The 18,144-nt window shown below is 40.1% G+C and overlaps 1 protein-coding gene across 1 annotated transcript in view; it reads right to left on the bottom strand.

Annotated features, from left to right (window-relative positions):
• Window positions 1–507: 507 nt before the first annotated feature.
• Window positions 508–18,144, bottom strand: part of Dync1li1 (dynein cytoplasmic 1 light intermediate chain 1) — a 56,994-nt gene continuing 39,357 nt past the window's right edge. Inside the window, exons 8-13 of the mRNA XM_042666492.1 lie at window positions 17,443–17,554; window positions 8,837–8,896; window positions 7,498–7,542; window positions 6,808–6,928; window positions 3,970–4,119; window positions 508–1,429 (exon numbers count right to left, since the gene is read on the bottom strand). Coding sequence (XP_042522426.1) covers window positions 1,317–1,429; window positions 3,970–4,119; window positions 6,808–6,928; window positions 7,498–7,542; window positions 8,837–8,896; window positions 17,443–17,554 — 601 coding nt within the window. The 3' untranslated portion in view covers window positions 508–1,316. The remainder of the gene's footprint in view (window positions 1,430–3,969; window positions 4,120–6,807; window positions 6,929–7,497; window positions 7,543–8,836; window positions 8,897–17,442; window positions 17,555–18,144) is intronic.

Here is an 18,144-nt window from a genome sequence, read left to right as displayed (position 1 = left end):
CTGATTTAAAAAGCAGTAGCCGTTTTTCTCTTACAGGTCAAATGAGGATGTGTTTGGTTTTATTTTCTGGAGTTGGAACTCAGGGCTAGCTAAGCAGAAGCTCTACTGCCTGAGCTATGGATGTGTTTGGCCAAACTTTAATGAATAGAGCAACTTATTCTTCTGAATGTTCTAAAAGGTAGAACTAGTAATGAGTATTCTCACCTATTAGAAGAGCTGTTAGTGCATCCACCAAGCTTATGAAGCACCATTCTATGATAAAAGGCTAGAAATGCTGATATGAGATTCTGTAGTTGGGAGACATGCCTTTGGGGAACAGCACTGTTGATCAAGGCTAACCCCAAATTAAGAAACTTACAGAACCAAGTCTCACATTCTCATTTGTCTCAGAGACCAATTAGGACTGAGAAGTTCCATTAAATCCAACATTTCAAATTACTAATAAATCTTATTTCTTAGGTGACAAATTGAAATGTAAGAAAATGCAACAAGTTATTTGAACCTGAATGCAGAGAATAAATACTTTATTAACTGATTACAGTTGAAAGTCACAAACAAAAAAGGTGTATATTAAGGCAGAGCCATATATATAGATATAGATATATATATATGTATAGACAAATCCAAAGACCGTTACCTCTTTACATTTTTATAACCTCTGCATTTTTCTTTTACACATTTAGGCAGTGTGCTTTCTGTCCTTCGCAGTTAAAGAAATGTCTTGGCCAATAATCCTAAATCATATTTTGATGATTCCTCATTGATTGAGACAATGACTAGTTTGTTGAACACTATCTGATAGTTTTCTCAATAGTTTCCCTATGTATGGGTACATTGTTGGTGTGCAAAATCTGAGAATTGATCACTTTTTCTTTTTCAGCAAAACACACAATTATTTTTTAAAATGATTTTAATAGTCTTAACTAATACAAGTTTGGACTTCCAAGTCAGTCAAATGCCCAAACTATATATTTTCTGCCCTTCCCCAAACCCTTGTGTATGGTTTATATAACCTTTAGAATATGATCACATGGTTCTATTTCAGGTCTACAAATTTGGACATTTTCAAAATCCCAAATTACTTCCTTATGCAAAATGGCAATGCAAACAATAATTCCACATAATGTAGAATAAGGTTTCTTTGTATAGCTCCTTTTACAAAAATGGGTAGCCACAAAAAAAAAAAAAAAAAAAAGACAGACATAAACTTAATTGTCTGTAAAGCACTCCAGCTCCCTAATTCCACCTTTAAAGAAAAGGCAGAGGCAAGTTTACATTATCCCAGAAAACTGAGTACATGGCTTTATTTGGTATCTTCAAGAAGCTTCTCCTTCTGTTGGAGATGTAGGTGGTGTAGGAGAAACTGGAACTGGCTTCCGTGTAATTCTGTCTAGTTCTGCATGAACGTCTGATAAGACAGGCTTCTGACCTACAATGAAGAAAAAGAAAGAAACAACATTTAGATCTAGTCAGTGCCCTTTTCACCAACATCTGTCTCTCCATTTAAAAACTGGCAAGGCTTTTGTTAACCTTTTCTAGCACACTAAGTTATATAACATCCTTAATTTTAAAATAAATTTCCTTACTTTTAAGTCAGATACCAGTGGCTCACTGCTTATTCAAAAGGCTGAGATCTGAGATTATGCCAGCCTGGGCTTTTATAAAAGTCCATGACAATCTTATATAACTCCAATGATACCAGCAAAATACTAGAAAAAGACAAGCAGGGCATGATGCTCTGAGTTCAGACCCCAGTATTGGCCCACACATGAAAAATTCCCTCGTTTTAAATTGAGAAACCTTGTTATACCATATAGAGGTAAAAGTATCAGTCAAGTGTGGTGGTGTATGGCTACAATCCTAGCTACTTCGGAGGTAGAAATGGGTAGATCATGGTTCAAGGCCAGTCCAGGTACAAATATTGAGATTCTGGGTCTGGGAAGGTGGCTCAGTGGTAGAGAGCTTGCCTTGCATGCATGAGGCCCTGGGTTTGATTCCTCAGCACTATATAAGCAAAAAGAAAAAAGTCGGAAGTGACGCTGTGGCTCAAGTGGTAGAGCGCTAGCCTTGAGCTGAAGAGCTGAGGGACAGCGCCCAGGCCCAGAGTTCAGGCCCCACAACCGGACCCAAAAAAAAAAAAAAAAAAAAAAAAAATTGAGATTCTATCTCAACAAACAAATCAGATAGTGGTTCACTCTGAAAATCCTAGTTATGTAAGAAGTATAACTAGGAGGATTGAAGTTCAAGGCTGGCATTGAGTGAAAAGCTTAAGACCCTATCTGAAAAAGAATTAAAGCAAGTAATGACTAATAGAGCACTTGGCAAGCAAGTACCAGATCCTAATTTTAAACCTACTACTGCCCCTTAGAAAACAAAACCTAGGGGCTGGGAAGGTGGCTCAGTGGTAGAGTGCTTGCCTTGCACGCCTGAGGCCCTGGGTTCGATTCCTCAGCACCACATAAGCAAAAAGAAAAAAGCCAGAAGTGGCGCTGTGGCTCAAGTGGTAGAGCGCTAGCCTAGAGCTGAGGGACAGTGCCCAGAGTTCACGCCCCACGACCGGACCCAAAAAAAAAAAAACCTAAATCATTTAATCCCTCCCTCCTTCTCTTTGCCAGTATTGGTACTTGAACTCAGCAATGCCAGCTTGTTTGGTCTTGCTCATAGCTGCTGCTTGGCTACTTGAGCCAGGCTTCCAGTTCAGCATTTTGTTGGTTATTTTGGTGATAGAATCTTGAGGACTTTTCTGCCTCGGCTGGCTTTGAACTGTGATCCTCCAGGTCTCAGTCTCCTGAATAGCTAGGATTAAAGGTGTCAATTTCCTGCACTCAACTCTCAGGTAATTATTTAAATTTATTATCCTCCTCTCCCACTTCCCGGTCCTGGGGCTTGAACTCTGGGCCTGGGCACAGGTCCCTGAGCCTCTTTGTGCTCAAGGCTACCATTCTACCACTTGAGCCACAGTGCCACTTCCTGGCCTTTTCTGAGTAGTTTATTGGAGATAATAAGTCTCTTGGGGACTTTTCTACCCAGGCTGGCTTTGAACTGTGATCCACAGTTCTTAGCCTCCTGAGTAGCTGGGGTGAGTTACCAACGCCCAGCCAAAATACAATATTTTTATAAAGTTTCTGGCATTTCTTAAAAAAAAAAACCTTAAACACAATTACAGTGACCCAGCAATTCTCTAAGTATTTAGTGGAAAGAAAAACTAAGTTAACCTGGGTGCAAATGGCTACCTGTAATTCTCAGAAGGCTGAGATGTAAGGATTGTGGTTTGAAGCCAGCCTGAGTAAGAAAGTCTGTGAGATTCTTATCTCCAATTAATAATCAGAAAACTGGAAGTGAAGCTGTTTCAAGTGGTAAAGTGCTAGCCTTGAGCAAAAAAGCTCAGGGAAAGTATCCAGACCCTTAGTTCAAGCCCCATGACCAACAAAAAAAAGGAAGAAAAACTAAAGTTCATACAAAATGAATGCTCATAGGAGCATTTTTTCCTAGTCACCAAAAAATGGATATAACCCAATTCTCCATCAACCAATAAATAGACAAAATATGCCTTATCCATGTAATTGAGTATTGGTCCAACACGATCAACCGCAAAGACATGTTAAATGAGGTAAAATACAGTTATATGAAATGTCTAGATAGGCAAATCCTTAGATTACCAATTGCCTAGGATTTGGTAAGCTAGAAAAGAGAAAAATGGAGAAAAGGCAGATCTCCTAAAATTAGATTACAGAGATGGTTTCCACAACTAGGTGAATGTACTAAACATGGAACTGTACATTTGTAATAAGTACACTTCATGGTCTAGAAAGTTTTCCTCAATAAAACTCTGTTTACAGTGAGGGAAGGGTGACATTGTTCAAAAAGAAACATACTCTTTACCTGACTTACGTAACTGTAACCCCTCTGTGCATCACCTTTATAATAACAATAAAATAAGCAAAAGTAACCTGCTCCAGGTTAACATACCTGACTTCTTGGCAGATGGTGGTAGAGCACTGCTTCCGCCTCCAGCCCCAGGGCTGCCACCACCAACACCAGGGCCCCCAGGAGAGCCAGTCTTTTTACTCAACAGGCTATTGAAGAAGTTTGCCAGAACACCCTCACTGGTAGCTCCAGCTATCAATAAACGAAACAAAAAACTTTGCTATTCAAAATATCAGATTGTTTATATTAATTTTGCTATAATAACAATGATCACACATAAAAAAAGGAAGGAAGGAAGGAAGGAAGGAAGGAAGGAAGGAAGGAAGGAAGGAAGGAAGGAAGGAAGGATCTGCCTCCCCCAAAGCAAAAATGAATGTGCATAATTTAAGTGATAAAGTGAGTTTTATAGATCTGTTGGAAAGAGGTATGTCTTTAGTGGAAGTTGGGTGATATATGGGAAAAATGAATCAAACATCCATGGTACAGTGCTGAACTCCATGCAACTTGGGCATGCACAGTTCTTCCTCAGTGGTGGCCTCTTACAAACCCTAAAGCCACACATAGTAAGGGTCTGCTGTACTCAAAATAATGGGCAAAGTTTAGAAATAAAAATTATTTAAAAGTCAGAATCTTAATCCAGGCACCAGTGGCTCACAACTATAATACTAGTTACTCAAGAGACTAAGATCTGAAGATCATGGTTTGAAACCAACCCATACAGGAAAGTCCATGGAACTTTGATCTCCAATTTACAACCAAAAAAAGCCAGAAGTGGAGCTGGGGCTCAAGTGGTAGAGTACTACCTTGAGCAAAAAAGCTCTGGCCAGTACCCAGACACTGAGGTTAAGCCCCAGGACCAGCACCACATATACATACAAAATAAGAATCTTACTTATTTTAATGTCCCAAACATTTTAAACAAATATCTTAGATGCTACTGTATCTCTCCTCTATAAAAGGGATTCTTTAAATGGGCACTGGTAACTCACAATCTATAATCCTAGCTACTCAGGCGCTTGAGATCTGAGGTCTGAGGATCACAGTTCAAAGCTAGCCCAGACAGGAAAGTCAATGAGACTCTTGTTTCCAATAAGTCAGAAGTGACATATATGGTATATGTGTGTGTGTGTGCGTGCGCGCGCACATCCCCCACGGTATAAGCCCTGCTTTCACTGTATTTGATGTTGGTATAATTTGTGGAGGGGAAGGGAAAAAACAAATCATTTAAATGGGGATACAGGTGGACCCATTGCAACAATGAGATGTACAAGTCGTTATGTCAAAAAACGAACTTTACAACTTTGGGGGGAGGGGAGATGGGGGAGGATATGGAAAGGGATGGGAAGGGGAAACAAAAAACAAAGGAGGAAGCAACAATGCTTGATAAGAAATGTACTCATTATCTTGCCCACGTAATTGTAACTCCTCTGTACAGTATTTTCATAATAAAAAAATATATGTGCACACTTGAGGGAAGCTAGGAGGACACATAATCAGAGGGAAATGGGAAAATATATAACAGAGGGGCCCATCAGCTGCACTGGACATTGATGAAAACGAACTAAGCAACTCAAGGGCAGTGATGGGAGGGAGGGAATGAGAGGGAAAGAGGGAACAGCTGACACTTACAAGCAAAAAGAGAAATATACATATAACCAAATGTAGAAGAAATAGTCGTATTGTCAAAGCTCATAGAATTCACATAGATCATGATAATGACAATTTGCCTTGTGAAGGTTAAAATATGTTTGTGACTTTAAGTATCACTATCTCACAATACTGTAAAATTTGTGAAATTTATGCAATCACTTAATCTCAAAAAAAAAAAAAATATATATATATAAGGTCAGAAGTAGAGCTATGGCTCAAGTGCTAGAGCACTAACTAGCCTTGAGCAAAAAAAGCTTCGGGACAGCACTTAGTACACACACACACACACACACACACACACACACACACACACACACACACACACACACATACACACACACACACACACACACACACACACACACACACGGAGGAGTGTATTCTTCAACTGTTGAAAACTGTCCCCTGAGTATTTTAAAATTTACCTAATCCTATATGAAAACCAGTTTCAAGAGATAAAATAGACCAAATATGGCAATCAACAATTTATAGAAGGGAATAAGGAAAAATCTCTAATATTAAAAGAATGCTAATCAGATTGTGATAAAACTGTAACAGCTAGGTGCAGTGGCACACACTTGTAATCTCAGCACTTAGGAGGCTGAGAGAAAAGATGGGAATTTTCAGACCAGCTAAGGGTACATAGTAAATGCACAAAAGGATAGCTCAAGCTACATAGCCAGATGCTGTCTCAAAGAAACAAAATAAACAATAGAAGGTAACAATGATTGACAAGAGATGTACTCATTACCTTACTTATGTAAGTATGTACATCACCTTTACAATTAAATTAAATTTAAAAAAGAAAATAAACTACAATACTAAATGGTGATGATCTGTAAAAGTGAGTAATCCATTTGAATGACATCAACAGACATAACTGTACAAATTCTTTTGCCTAATCATACAAGGCAATTACACATATAGTTTTATATTAATTGCAGACTGCTGGATACAATATAAAACTACTTTCTCCAATGGCTTATCACAGAAGAATGATTAAATAGAACAAAATTTCCAACATCGACATAGTGACGAATGAAGAAAACACTGTATGATGGATGGCCTACCATCTGATATTTATTATGAGACTGTATTGACAGAGACAAAGTTTACTTAGAAGGAACTGCACAAAAAGGACAAATAATTCTACTTAGATGGGATTTTACATAGAATTTTTTTCCATTACAAAATGTGCTGTGTTGTTTTCTCCACGAATGAGAGACATACCTTTCATGTTTGGATCAATTTTTTTTGAGCCAGCAGGGATAGGTGACACACTGGCAACATTGGATGACACAGATCTATTTGGGGTTCGCGGGGAACCTCCAGGGACTCTTGGTGATGCATCCTAGGTGGAAAACAAGAAAAGTTCAAATATTAAAACCTCAAACTTTGTACTTTATGTATGAAAAGATTACTTTGCCACTATCCCCTACCTCTCCTACTGGCTATACAGACACCACTGACAGAGATGTCAACAAATATGTCCTCATTATTAAGAACCATCATAGTAAAAATATCAACTTTTTCTTTGGTGAAAAAGCAAGAGTGTAAAGAAATAGCTCTGGCTGTAGGCAGAATCCTGGGAGTCAGATCTGAGCTTGAATTTGAACTTGTATCCTACAAGTGTAATCCCTGACAAGCCACAGAATGAAGCTACACTATTTCCTATCTAAAACTCTAGTAAAAGAACACACATACACAGCTCAGGACACATAATAAACATTTATAAACTAGATCCTTACGTGATTCAAATCTTCTAGAAAGGAGTATACTTTGTTTGAAAAGTCTCATAATCCCAGAAGAATGTTGAATTCTAGTTTATACTGAAGCATATCCATGCAAAACATATGATTAAGAAAAGTAAAACAGTATATACTTAATTTTAATAATTTTGTCAAAATCGGTAATACTGACCACAGGCCTTCCAGCTGTAGTTGGTGGCTGCTTTGCTAAAAGGGACTGAAAAGAAAAGAAAAACAAGAGAGCCCTAAGTTTAGATATTCATTGCATGAATTTGTGTTTTTTTTTGTTGTTGTTGTGTTTTTTTTGGTTGGTCATGGGGCTTGAACTCTGGGTTTGGGCGCTGTTCTTGAGCTCTTCAAAGTAAGCGCACTACTGCTTAAGCCACAGCGCCACTTCCTTTTTTTTTGGGGGGTCCAGTTATGGGGCCTGAACTCTGGGCCTGGGCGCTGTCCCTCAGCTCTTCAGCTCAAGGCTAGTGCTCTACCACTTGAGCCAGAGCATCACTTCCAGTTTTCTGGTGGTTTATTGGACATAAAGAGTCTCATGGACTTTCCTGCCCGGGCTGGCTTTGAACTGTGACTCTCAGATCTCAGCTTCCTGAGTAGTTAGCATTACAGGTGTGAGCTTTGTATCGTTTTTTAAAAAAGTACCACAACTTTTGTACCTATATGTACATTAGTTAAAAACAACTTTCAAAAGTATATAATGTAGCCAGGCACCAGTGGCTCACTCCTATAATCTTAGCTACTCAGGAGGCTGAGATCTGAGTATCATGGTTCAAAGCCAGCTCGGGCAGGAAAGTCCATAAGACTCTTATCGCCAATAAACCACTCATAAAACTGGAAGTGTACTGTGGCTCAAGTGGTAGAATGCTTGCCTTGAGCTGAAGAGCTCAGGGACAGCACCCAGGCCCAGAGTTCAAGCCCCGTGACCGACAAAAAAAAGTATATAATGCAGTTTATCAAGAATTTCAAAAGTGGGGCTGGGAAGGTGGCTCAGTGGTAGAGTGCTTGCCTTGCATGCCTGAGGCCCTGGGTTCAATTCCTCAGCACCACATAAGCAAAAAGAAAAAAGCCGGAAGTGGTGCTGTGGCTCAAGTGGTAGAGCGCTAGCCTTGAGCTGAAGAGCTTAGGGACAGCGCCCAGGCCCACAGTTCAAGCCCCACGACCAGACCCTCCCCCCCCAAAAAAAATTTCAAAAGTATAAAAATCTTATGAGGGGCTGGGAAGGTGGCTCAGTGGTAGAGCGCTTGCCTTGCATGCATGAGGTCCTGAGTTCGATTCCCAAGCACCACATAAGCAAAAAGAAAAAAAGCTGGAAGTGGCGCTGTGGCTCAGGTGGTAGAGCACTAGCCTTGAGCTGAAGAGCTGAGGGACAGCACCCAGGCCCAGAGTTCAGGCCCCACGACTGGACCCTGCCCCCCGAAAAAAAATCTTATGAGTTATAAGACACATAATTTTTAAATAATCAATTCAGCCATAGTAAGTCCACTTCTAACATAATTGCATACCTGTAACTTCATAAGAAACACTTGGTCATCTTCTGCCATAATTTCCTTCTCATGTACAAACTGAAATGAACAATGCATAAACGAGTACATTTAATATATTTTGCAAACACCATTAGTAACTTCTCTCTTTGGATTAGACTTATTAAAAAACCAGCTCAAAAGGAAGAACCTCACCCACACTTGTATTATAGATACATGAATATGCTATCTTATAATTACCTGAAATGACATAAATGGCCTACTTCCATGTAGCTTATCAAACCAGTCAACAGACACCAGTGGATAATGAGCACTTGAAATGTGGCCAGTATTACTGAGATAAAGAGTTTTTAATTTTATTAAATTTTACAGTTAGAAAGCATATGGGATTAGCCATTACCGTAGTTAGCAGCTCAACCCTAAAGCCACAGGCATAGTAATTACAACTGTATAATTTGCTAAACAACATTTGGCTATTTTATTTTACTGGTATTAATGTTTTCTTTTTTGGTGGTACTAGGATTTGAACCCAGGGCCTCAGGCTTGCTAGGCAGGCACTCTACTGCTGAACCATGCCTCAATTAAGTATTTTATAAGGGCCTCACCACAGTTGGGTATTTTATAATGGCCAGGAATATTTGAGTGAACACAACTTTCCTGAAATAAAAATATAATGGCTTTTTCATTTGCTTAGGAATTACAAAAAGCTCTGCAAAGTTTCCTGCTTCTAGTCTTCCTGTCCAACACCCTCAATTGTCTTCCCAAGATCTGACTTCCCTGCTCCAACTCACTTTCCACTTCACTCTGAATGAATGCAAAACCCTTACTGTAGGCTAATGATAAAGCCCTTCAAGATCTTAAAACAGTCTCCTACCATGGCTACTCTCCTCACAGCTCTTTTCTGCTCTGTGTTCTCCACATATTCCTGCACCAGGACATGCGCACTCTCATATCCCTCTGCCTTTAACATTCTTCTTTTTTCCTTTTTTTTTTTTTTTTTTATTGTAAAGCTACTATACAGAGGGTTACAGTTACATGAGTGAGGTTATGAGTACACTTCCTCTTGAACATTGTTACCCCCTCCATTGTTTTCCCCCTACCATCCCCTCCCTCCCTCCCTTCCCCGAGGTTCTTTTTTTTTTTTTTTTGATTGTGATTAAATGATTACATAATTTCAAAGTCACAAGTTCATTCTAACTTCCCTGGAGCAAATTGTCTACCACAGTCTGTAATATATAACAGTGTTCACATGTTATATACCATATTTGTGATCAGCAGCATGAGGATATTTAGTAGTGGTTCAACCAGATGAGCGGGAGTTCTTTGTTTCTTAAGTCCTGTTAGTTTTGTCGTATCACCTAACCTTTTGGATTTAGCATCCACTTATGAGGGAGACCATGTACCGTTTGTCTCTTCGTTCTTGGCTTACCTCGCTCAACATGATTCCTTCTAGCTCCATCCATTTCCCTGCAAATGCCATTATTTTGTCATTTCTAATGGCTGCATAATATTCCATTGTGTATAGATACCACAATTTTTGGATCCATTCATCTGTGGTGGGGCACCTAGGTTGTTTCCATATCCTAGCTATTGCGAACAGTGCTGCAATAAACATGGAGGTGCACGTGTCCTTGTATATTGGTTCCTGTTGTTCAGGGTAGATGCCTAGAAGTGGTATGACTGGGTCGTAAGGGAGGTCAATCTTTAGCTTTCTAAGGACCCTCCAGACTGCTTTCCAAAGTGGTTGTATAAGTGTACATTCCCACCAGCAGTGTAATAGGGTTCCTCTTTCTCCACATCTCCTCCAGCATTTGTCCTTGGCTGATTTGTGGATGTGGGACATTCTGACTGGGGTAAGGTGGTATCTCAGGGTTGTCTTTATTTGCATTTCCTTCACCACCAGGGATGATGAACATTTCCTCATGTGTTTCTTTGCCATTTTTATTTCTTCATTTGAGAAGTCCCTCTTTAGTTCCCTTGCCCATTTAGTAATTGGTTTGTTAGGTTTGGGAGGGATTAGTTTCTTGAGTTCCCTGTATATACAGGATGTTAACCCCTTGTCTGATATATTGCTGGTAAATATTTTTTCCCAATTAGTTGGTTGTCTTTCTAGCTTAGTTGCGATAGATTTAGCTGTGCAGAAGCTTTTTATTTTAAGGTAGTCCCATTTGTCGAGTCTCTCTCCAACTTGTTGTGACCCTGGGACTCTGTTCAGGAAGTTCCTTCCTGTGCCTATTAGTTCAAGTGTCTCTCCTACTCTGTCCTGCAGTAGTTTCAGAGATTCAGGTTTAATGTTAAGGTCTTTAATCCATTTTGAGTTGATGTTGGTGCATGGTGATAGGCTGGGGTCCACTTTTAGTTTTCTGCATGTGGCTGCCCAGTTTTCCCAGCACCAGCGGTTGAAGAGGCTGTGTTTCTTCCATTGTATGTCTTTGGCTCCTTTGTCGAATATCAGCTGGCTGTAGGCCTGTGGATTTATATCTGGATCTTCTATTCTGTTCCATTGGTCTTCGGGTCTGTTTTTGTGCCAGTACCATGCTGTCTTTGTGATTATAGCTCTGTAGTAGAGTTTGAAGTTCGGCATGGATAGCCCTCCCATATTGTCTTTATCCCCTAGAATTGTTTTGGCTATTCTAGGTCTTTTGTTGTTCCATATAGATTTTTGGACTGTTTTCTGTATTTCAGTGATGTACGTCATTGGGATTTTAATAGGAATTGCATTGAATTTGTATATTAGTTTTGGAAGTATCACCATCTTTACTATATTAAGTCGGCCTATCCAGGAGCATGGGAGGTCTTTCCATTTCCTAGTGTCTTCTGCAATTTCTTTCTTTAACTTTTTATAGTTCTCATTAAATAGTTCTTTTACATCTTTGGTTAGGTTAATTCCTAAATATTTTGTTTTTTGGGAGGTTATTGTGAATGGGGTTGCTCCCTTTATTTCCCTCTCTTCCTGTGCGTTATCAGTGTATAGGAAGGCAACTGATTTTTGTGGGTTTATTTTGTATCCTGCTATTTTGCCGAAGTGACTTATGATTTCTAAAAGTTTGGGGATGGAGTTTTTGGGATCGTGGAGGTATAGTATCATGTCGTCTGCAAAAAGGGATAGTTTCACTTCTTCTTTCCCTATGCGGATCCCTTTAATGTCTTTTTCTTGCCTTATTGCCCTGGCTAAGGGTTCTAGGACTATGTTGAAGAGGAGTGGAGACAGTGGACATCCTTGCCTTGTTCCTGTTTTTAGGAGGATTGGTTGTAGCTTTTCCCCATTAAGTATAATATTGGCTATTGGTCTGTCATAAATGGCTTTTATTGTTTTTAGAAATGTTCCTTCTATTCCTATTTTCTCCAGAGCTTTTAGCATGAATGAATGTTGAATTTTATCAAAGGCCTTTTCTGCATCTGTGGCGATAATCATGTGATTCTTGACCTTGGCTCTGTTGATATGCTGGATTACATTTATTGACTTACGTATGTTAAACCATCCCTGTGTCTCTGGGATGAAGCCTACCTGATCATAGTGTATTATTTTTTTTATGTGTTTCTGGATTCTGTTAGCTAGAATCTTGTTAAGGATCTTTGCATCTGTGTTCATCAAGGAGATTGGCCTGTAATTCTCCTTTTTGGTTGGGTCTTTGCCTGGTTTGGGGATGAGTGTGATATTGGCTTCGTAGAATGAGTTTGGGATAGCTCCCTCCTTCTCTGTTTCTCTGAAGAGCTTGAGGAGTATGGGTATTAGTTCTTCTTTAAAGGTCTTATAGAATTCTGCTGTGAATCCATCTGGTCCTGGGCTTTTTTTTGTTGGAAGACTTTTGATAGCTTCCTGTATCTCATTATAGGATATTGGCTTATTTAATTGGTTAACTTCTTCTTTGCTCAGTTTGGGTAACTTGTATTTCTCTAAAAATGCATCCATTTCCGCCAGATTTTCTTCCTTTAGAGAGTATAGCTTTTGAAAGTAGTCTGTTAGAATTGTTTGGATATCTTGGGTACGTGTTGTGACGTTTCCCGTGGCATCCCTAATCCTATTAATATGGGTTTCCTCTCTTCTTTTTTTAATTAATCTTGCCAACGGGCCATCAATTTTGTTTATTTTTTCAAAGAACCAGCTTTTTGTTTGGTTTATTTTGGTTATGGTTTTCTGATTTTCTAATTGGTTAATCTCTGCTCTCAATTTGGTTATCTGGCTTCATCTAGTAGCTTTAGGTCCCATTTTTTCTTGTTTTTCTAGCTGTTTTAGTTGCAACATGAGATTATTTACTTGGTCTGTCTCCATTCTCTTGATGTGGGCACTGAGGGCAATAAATTTGCCCCTCAGGACTGCTTTTGCTGTGTCCCACAAGTTTCTTTGTGAGGTGTTTTCATTTTCATTGAGTTCTAGGAAATGCTTTATTTCTTCTCTGATCTCTTCTGTTACCCAGGCCTTGTTAAGGAGTGTGCTGTTCAATTTCCATGTATTAGAGAAATTTCTGCGGTATGCTTTGTTATTGAGAGCTAGCTTGATTCCACTGTGGTCAGATAGGATACAGGGGATTATGTCGATCCCTTTGTATTTGCTTAAGTTCCTTGAATGAACTATGATATGGTCTATTTTGGAGAAAGTTCCATGAGCTGCTGAGAAGAATGTGTACTGTGTTGTTTTAGGGTGAAATACTCGGTAGATGTCAGTTAATTCCGCTTGAAGTATGGCCTCACTTAATTCGGTAGCTTCTTTGCCAATCCTCTGGTTGGTAGACCTGTCCTTTGGTGAGAGTGGCGTGTTAAAGTCTCCTAGTATTATCGTATTGGGATCTATTTTATTCTGTAAGTTTGAGAGCATTTGTTTAACATATCTGGGTGCACCGATATTTGGGGCATATAAGTTGATGATGGTTATATCCTCCTCTTGGATTGTTCCCTTTATTAATATGTAGTGTCCGTCCTTGTCTTTCTGTACTGATTTTAATGAAAAGTTTATTTTGTCAGATATCAGGATAGCTACACCTGCTTTCTTATTGGGGGCATTTGATTGGTAGATCCTTTTCCACCCCTTCACTCTGAGTTTGTTTGTATGTTTGGCTGAGGTGGGTCTCCTGAAGGCAACAGATGGATGGGTCTTGTTTTCTGATCCAGTCCTCAGTTCGTTTTCTTTTAATTGGCGAATTCAGCCCATTTATATTCAGAGAAAGTATAGAGAGATGCATTGTTGTCCCTGCCATTCCGTTTTCCTAAGTTTTTCTTCTTTCCTTTCCTCCTGTGCTTGCTCAGTTAGACTTTGAGTAATGCCTGTTTGGGGCAGGTCCCAGTTCCTGGTTGCTTTCTTCAGGTTGTGTCCCCCCTCTTAGAATTCTTTGTAATGCCGGCTTAATGTTTATGTATTCATTTAGTTTTTCTTTGCTATTAAAAGTTTTCAGTTCTCCATCGAATGTGAATGCTAGCTTTGCCGGGTATATCAGTCTGGGTTGGCAGTTATTGGCTCTCAGGGCTCGTATGGTGCTTTCCCAGGCTTTTCTTGCATTCATTGTTTGTGTGGAGAGATCTGCAGTGATTCTAATTTTTTTCCCGTTGTAGTATAGCTCCTTCTTCATTTTTGCTGCATGCAGGATTGTTTCCTTATTATTCAGATCCATCATTGTTACTATTATGTGCCTAGAAGTGTTTCTCCTGGGATCTTGCTTGTTGGGTGTTCCATAAGCTTTTGTGATGTAGTTAAGATGGTCGTTTTTGAGGTGAGGAAAATTTTCATTGACTATCTTGTTAAATAGGTGTTGCATTCCCTTGCTCTGGAATTCCTCACCTTCGTCCACTCCGATTATGCGAAGGTTAAATTTTTTAGCATTATCTGCTTGCTCTTGAATTTCCCTTTGGTTTAATTTGAGTGATTTTTCCATATCTGTCACTTTTTGGTCCAGTTGGTGTATTCTGTCTTCTGTATCTGACACTCTACCTTCCATTTCATTCACTCTGTTGACCGTGGCTTCTATTGTGGTTTGCATGGTGGAAATGGATCCCTTTATGGATTCAATGTTGGTTCTCAGAGTACTGATCTCACCTCTCAATGAGGTGAGATCAGTATGCATTACCTCTAATTTGGCGTTTATCTCACTTCTTACTGAGGTTTGTGCAGCTTCTATTTTTGCATCCAACTTTTGTTTGATGTCCTGTATATCTTTTGATAGTTCATCCTTGTGCTCTTTCAATTTCTGATCCATTTCTCGCTTTATTTCTTGAGTCATTGCCTCCAGCAACCCTTGGATGTAGTTTTTGTCTTCCATTCCTGCTTTGCTCCCACTGGGGCTCTCCCCTGTGTGGCTGCTGGCTTTTGAGGTGAGCTTGCTGTCCTGGGTAGTGGTAAACCTTGTGATTTTTCTCTGTGATTTTCCCATGGGGGTTCAGGAGACTGCTCTTCAATCTTGTTTTGGTGTGTCTGTCTTTGCTTGGTTGCTGATTCTGTATTGGTAGAGAGAGTCTGTGCCTGATCTGGATTCTGTTGGGAGCCTATTTCCAGCTGCTATTCTGACTTACTTAGGATTCTCAGCTCTCTGCTGTAGCAATTCCCGCCTTTGGAAGGGTTGAGCAGCCTAGACTGCTTGTGTTTGCTCCTGCGGGTGCTCTTGGGAAGATCAGATGCTCTGGATGCACTCTCCCAAATACTGGAGTCTGCTATGGGCTCCTGATGTGTTTTTGTTTGTTTGTTTTGGGCTGGTTGTGGGCTTGAACTCTAGGTTTGGGTGCTGTCCCTCAGCTCTTCAGCTCAGGGCTGGCACCCTACCATTTGAGCCACAGCCCCACTTCTGACCCTTTTTGCTTTGTTCAGGCGCCGGTCCCCTGGCCTGGTTCCGGCCCCAGCCTGGAGCGCGCTCGTTAGGCCTGTGCTAATGTGTATACCACCTAGGTTATGCAGCCTGGAGGACACAGTTCAAATTTCTTCTACTGTTGATAGTCTTGACCCAGGGGCGCTCTTGCTCTGGCCTGGCCAGCAGAGTGTGCTCCACCGGCTGGTGGAGCTCTCGAACAGTTCCCAGTTTTAGTGGGTCCTGTGGTCCGGGTGTTGGGGTAGGGAGTCTAGGTCAGGGTCTGGGGATTCCCTCCAGCTCTGGTCTCCCTTGATGGATTCCCTGTCCCCTGATGGGTACTCACCCTGTAGGTCGTCAGTTGTTGTTGCAGTCCGAGTTCAGTTGGGGTGGTTGCGGGCTGGGTTGGGCGCCCCCCCGCCGGGTCGTTGCGATAGCGATTGGGCGGGTGGTCTGCGGACAGGTCCCTTTGTGGTGCTGCTGGTGCCGGGCGGCTTTGGCGGGATGGAGCCTCTCCGCTCTGGTGGAGAGTGAGGGGTGGGGGTGGGATCCTCGTGGAGACTCACGGCTGGTAGGTTTCTCTGTTCCTGGCGATCCGCTGTTCTGCAATCCGGTACCTGGTGATCTGCAAGCAGCCCCCTGTGTCTCTGTGGCTCCGGCAGCCCCCGTCGGGCCGGCTGGCCGGCGGCTTGGCGCACTGCCGCGCGGCCAGTAAAGGTTGGGGGAGGGGTCTTCGCTCTTCTCTGTTCTGAAATTCTTCTTTTCCTCTCGTTCTTTTTTTGTTATTTTCCACCTCTGGTTTTTCTCTGAGTGTTCGTCTTTTTGTTGTTGTCGGTCTCTTGGGGAGATTAAACGTTGGAACTCGAACTCTCTTTTTGGTTGGAGAGAGCTGTAGCGTTTCCCTACTGCCCCGTCGCCATCTTGGTCCCCCCCTCTCTTTTTTCCTTTTTGTGGTGCTGGGGTTTGAACTCATGGTGCACCCACCAGCCTTAACATTTTTCTTATCCACTCCCTGATCCTAAACAGTGCCTGAGATGATTCTCAATAAATATTTGTGAAATGAGAAGACAGCTTAAAGAAAGCATAATTTTGTTGGTAATAGAATGGGAAACCTCTTGTTTGTTTTTTTTAAAGTGCGCTTTTCTTTTAATAGGTATTCAAATCAAATAACATGCCAGCTGAATTTTTACTGGAGCTCACTAATAACCCACAATAGATAACAGATGCCCTACATGGTGTCTGAATTCTTAAGTTTTTAATATGTGTTGGGTTAAAATTACTTTTCCTGAAATATTTCTAAACAAAAAGTCAGTGGGATGTTACATATAAATATCTTTATACAACTTTTCAGAAACATCTATAGCTACAGAGCACTATACTAACATGAAATCAAGACATATATGTAAGAAGACTACCTTCTGGAACCTGATTTAATAGCCACAAAATAACATGTAAGTCAAGACTAAACATGAAAAAAGTGGGAGCTCTTGAATAGTTGTAGGATGATGTGGGTAACTAATAAATGGAAATGATCCACAATCTGCCTCAAAGAAATTATCCTAGAAATGATTTCTTGGTTCTTGGCTGAACTGTAAACTGGAAGTTCACAGCTTCTAACTTGTTACACTGTTTAAGATCCACATACTCATTTATGCCAACCTGGGAAAGTACTATATTAGAATATTGACTTAGCAATAATATTTCTAATGTAAATATGCCAAACACTAAGGTTTGCTGATCTGAAGTCTGCTGAAACAAATCCTTACTGTACATTAGAAACACCAAAATTAGAAACTCCTATAAAACTTAGTGTTTTGGACTATCCATCAGTTTGAGATTATTTACTAAAATTGTTACCTTTCGGACAGGTGGTTTAGTTATGATGTCTTCAAAATTATCTTCTACTTTCAGTGTTTGAAAATTCTCATGTAATATTCCTATTTTCTTATCATTATCCCACCCTGCTGGACTGAAAAGAAATACACAGGATAAAATCTCAAGCATTTATGTCATTATTTTATATTAATCCATGACCATGTAAAGGAAACAATTTAATGAAGTCAATCTGACCAATTGTGGAAAATGAATTAACTCTTTATTATGATATTCAATTTCTACTTAAAATGATTATTAATATTTCTCATCTTTAAATGTCATTAGAAGTTTGGGTTTTTTGTTTATTTTCCTGAGAGGAGGGCAGTAACCATTCATTACCGCTCCATTTTATTTAAGTAATTTTCTTTTAGCAATGCAAGGGGCATTAAACTCAGGACTTCATGCAGGCTAGACAGGAGTTCAGTAGTAAATAAGCTATGTCCCCAGCCCCTAAGAAGATATTTAGAACATGTCCAAAGTACATATTTGGTCATTATATGTCATAATTAAAGTATAAGTTAGATGTATTAGTACAGACACTCAATAGAAAATTTAGCCTAAATAGCAAAAAAATCTTTGGAAAAGACAAGCATTAAAACTAAAAGGGAATGATATACACATTGAGGCAGGTTATAAACAATCTAAGAACATACTCATCACAGACAAATCTAATGTAATGGTTCT

The sequence above is a fragment of the Dipodomys spectabilis genome, unplaced genomic scaffold, assembly GCF_019054845.1.
Source record: "Dipodomys spectabilis isolate Male_0828 unplaced genomic scaffold, ASM1905484v1 ptg000365l, whole genome shotgun sequence".
Classification (NCBI taxonomy): Eukaryota; Metazoa; Chordata; class Mammalia; order Rodentia; family Heteromyidae; genus Dipodomys; species Dipodomys spectabilis.
Note: the sequence above shows the minus strand (reverse complement) of the source record. Positions and strands in the feature narration are given on the sequence as shown.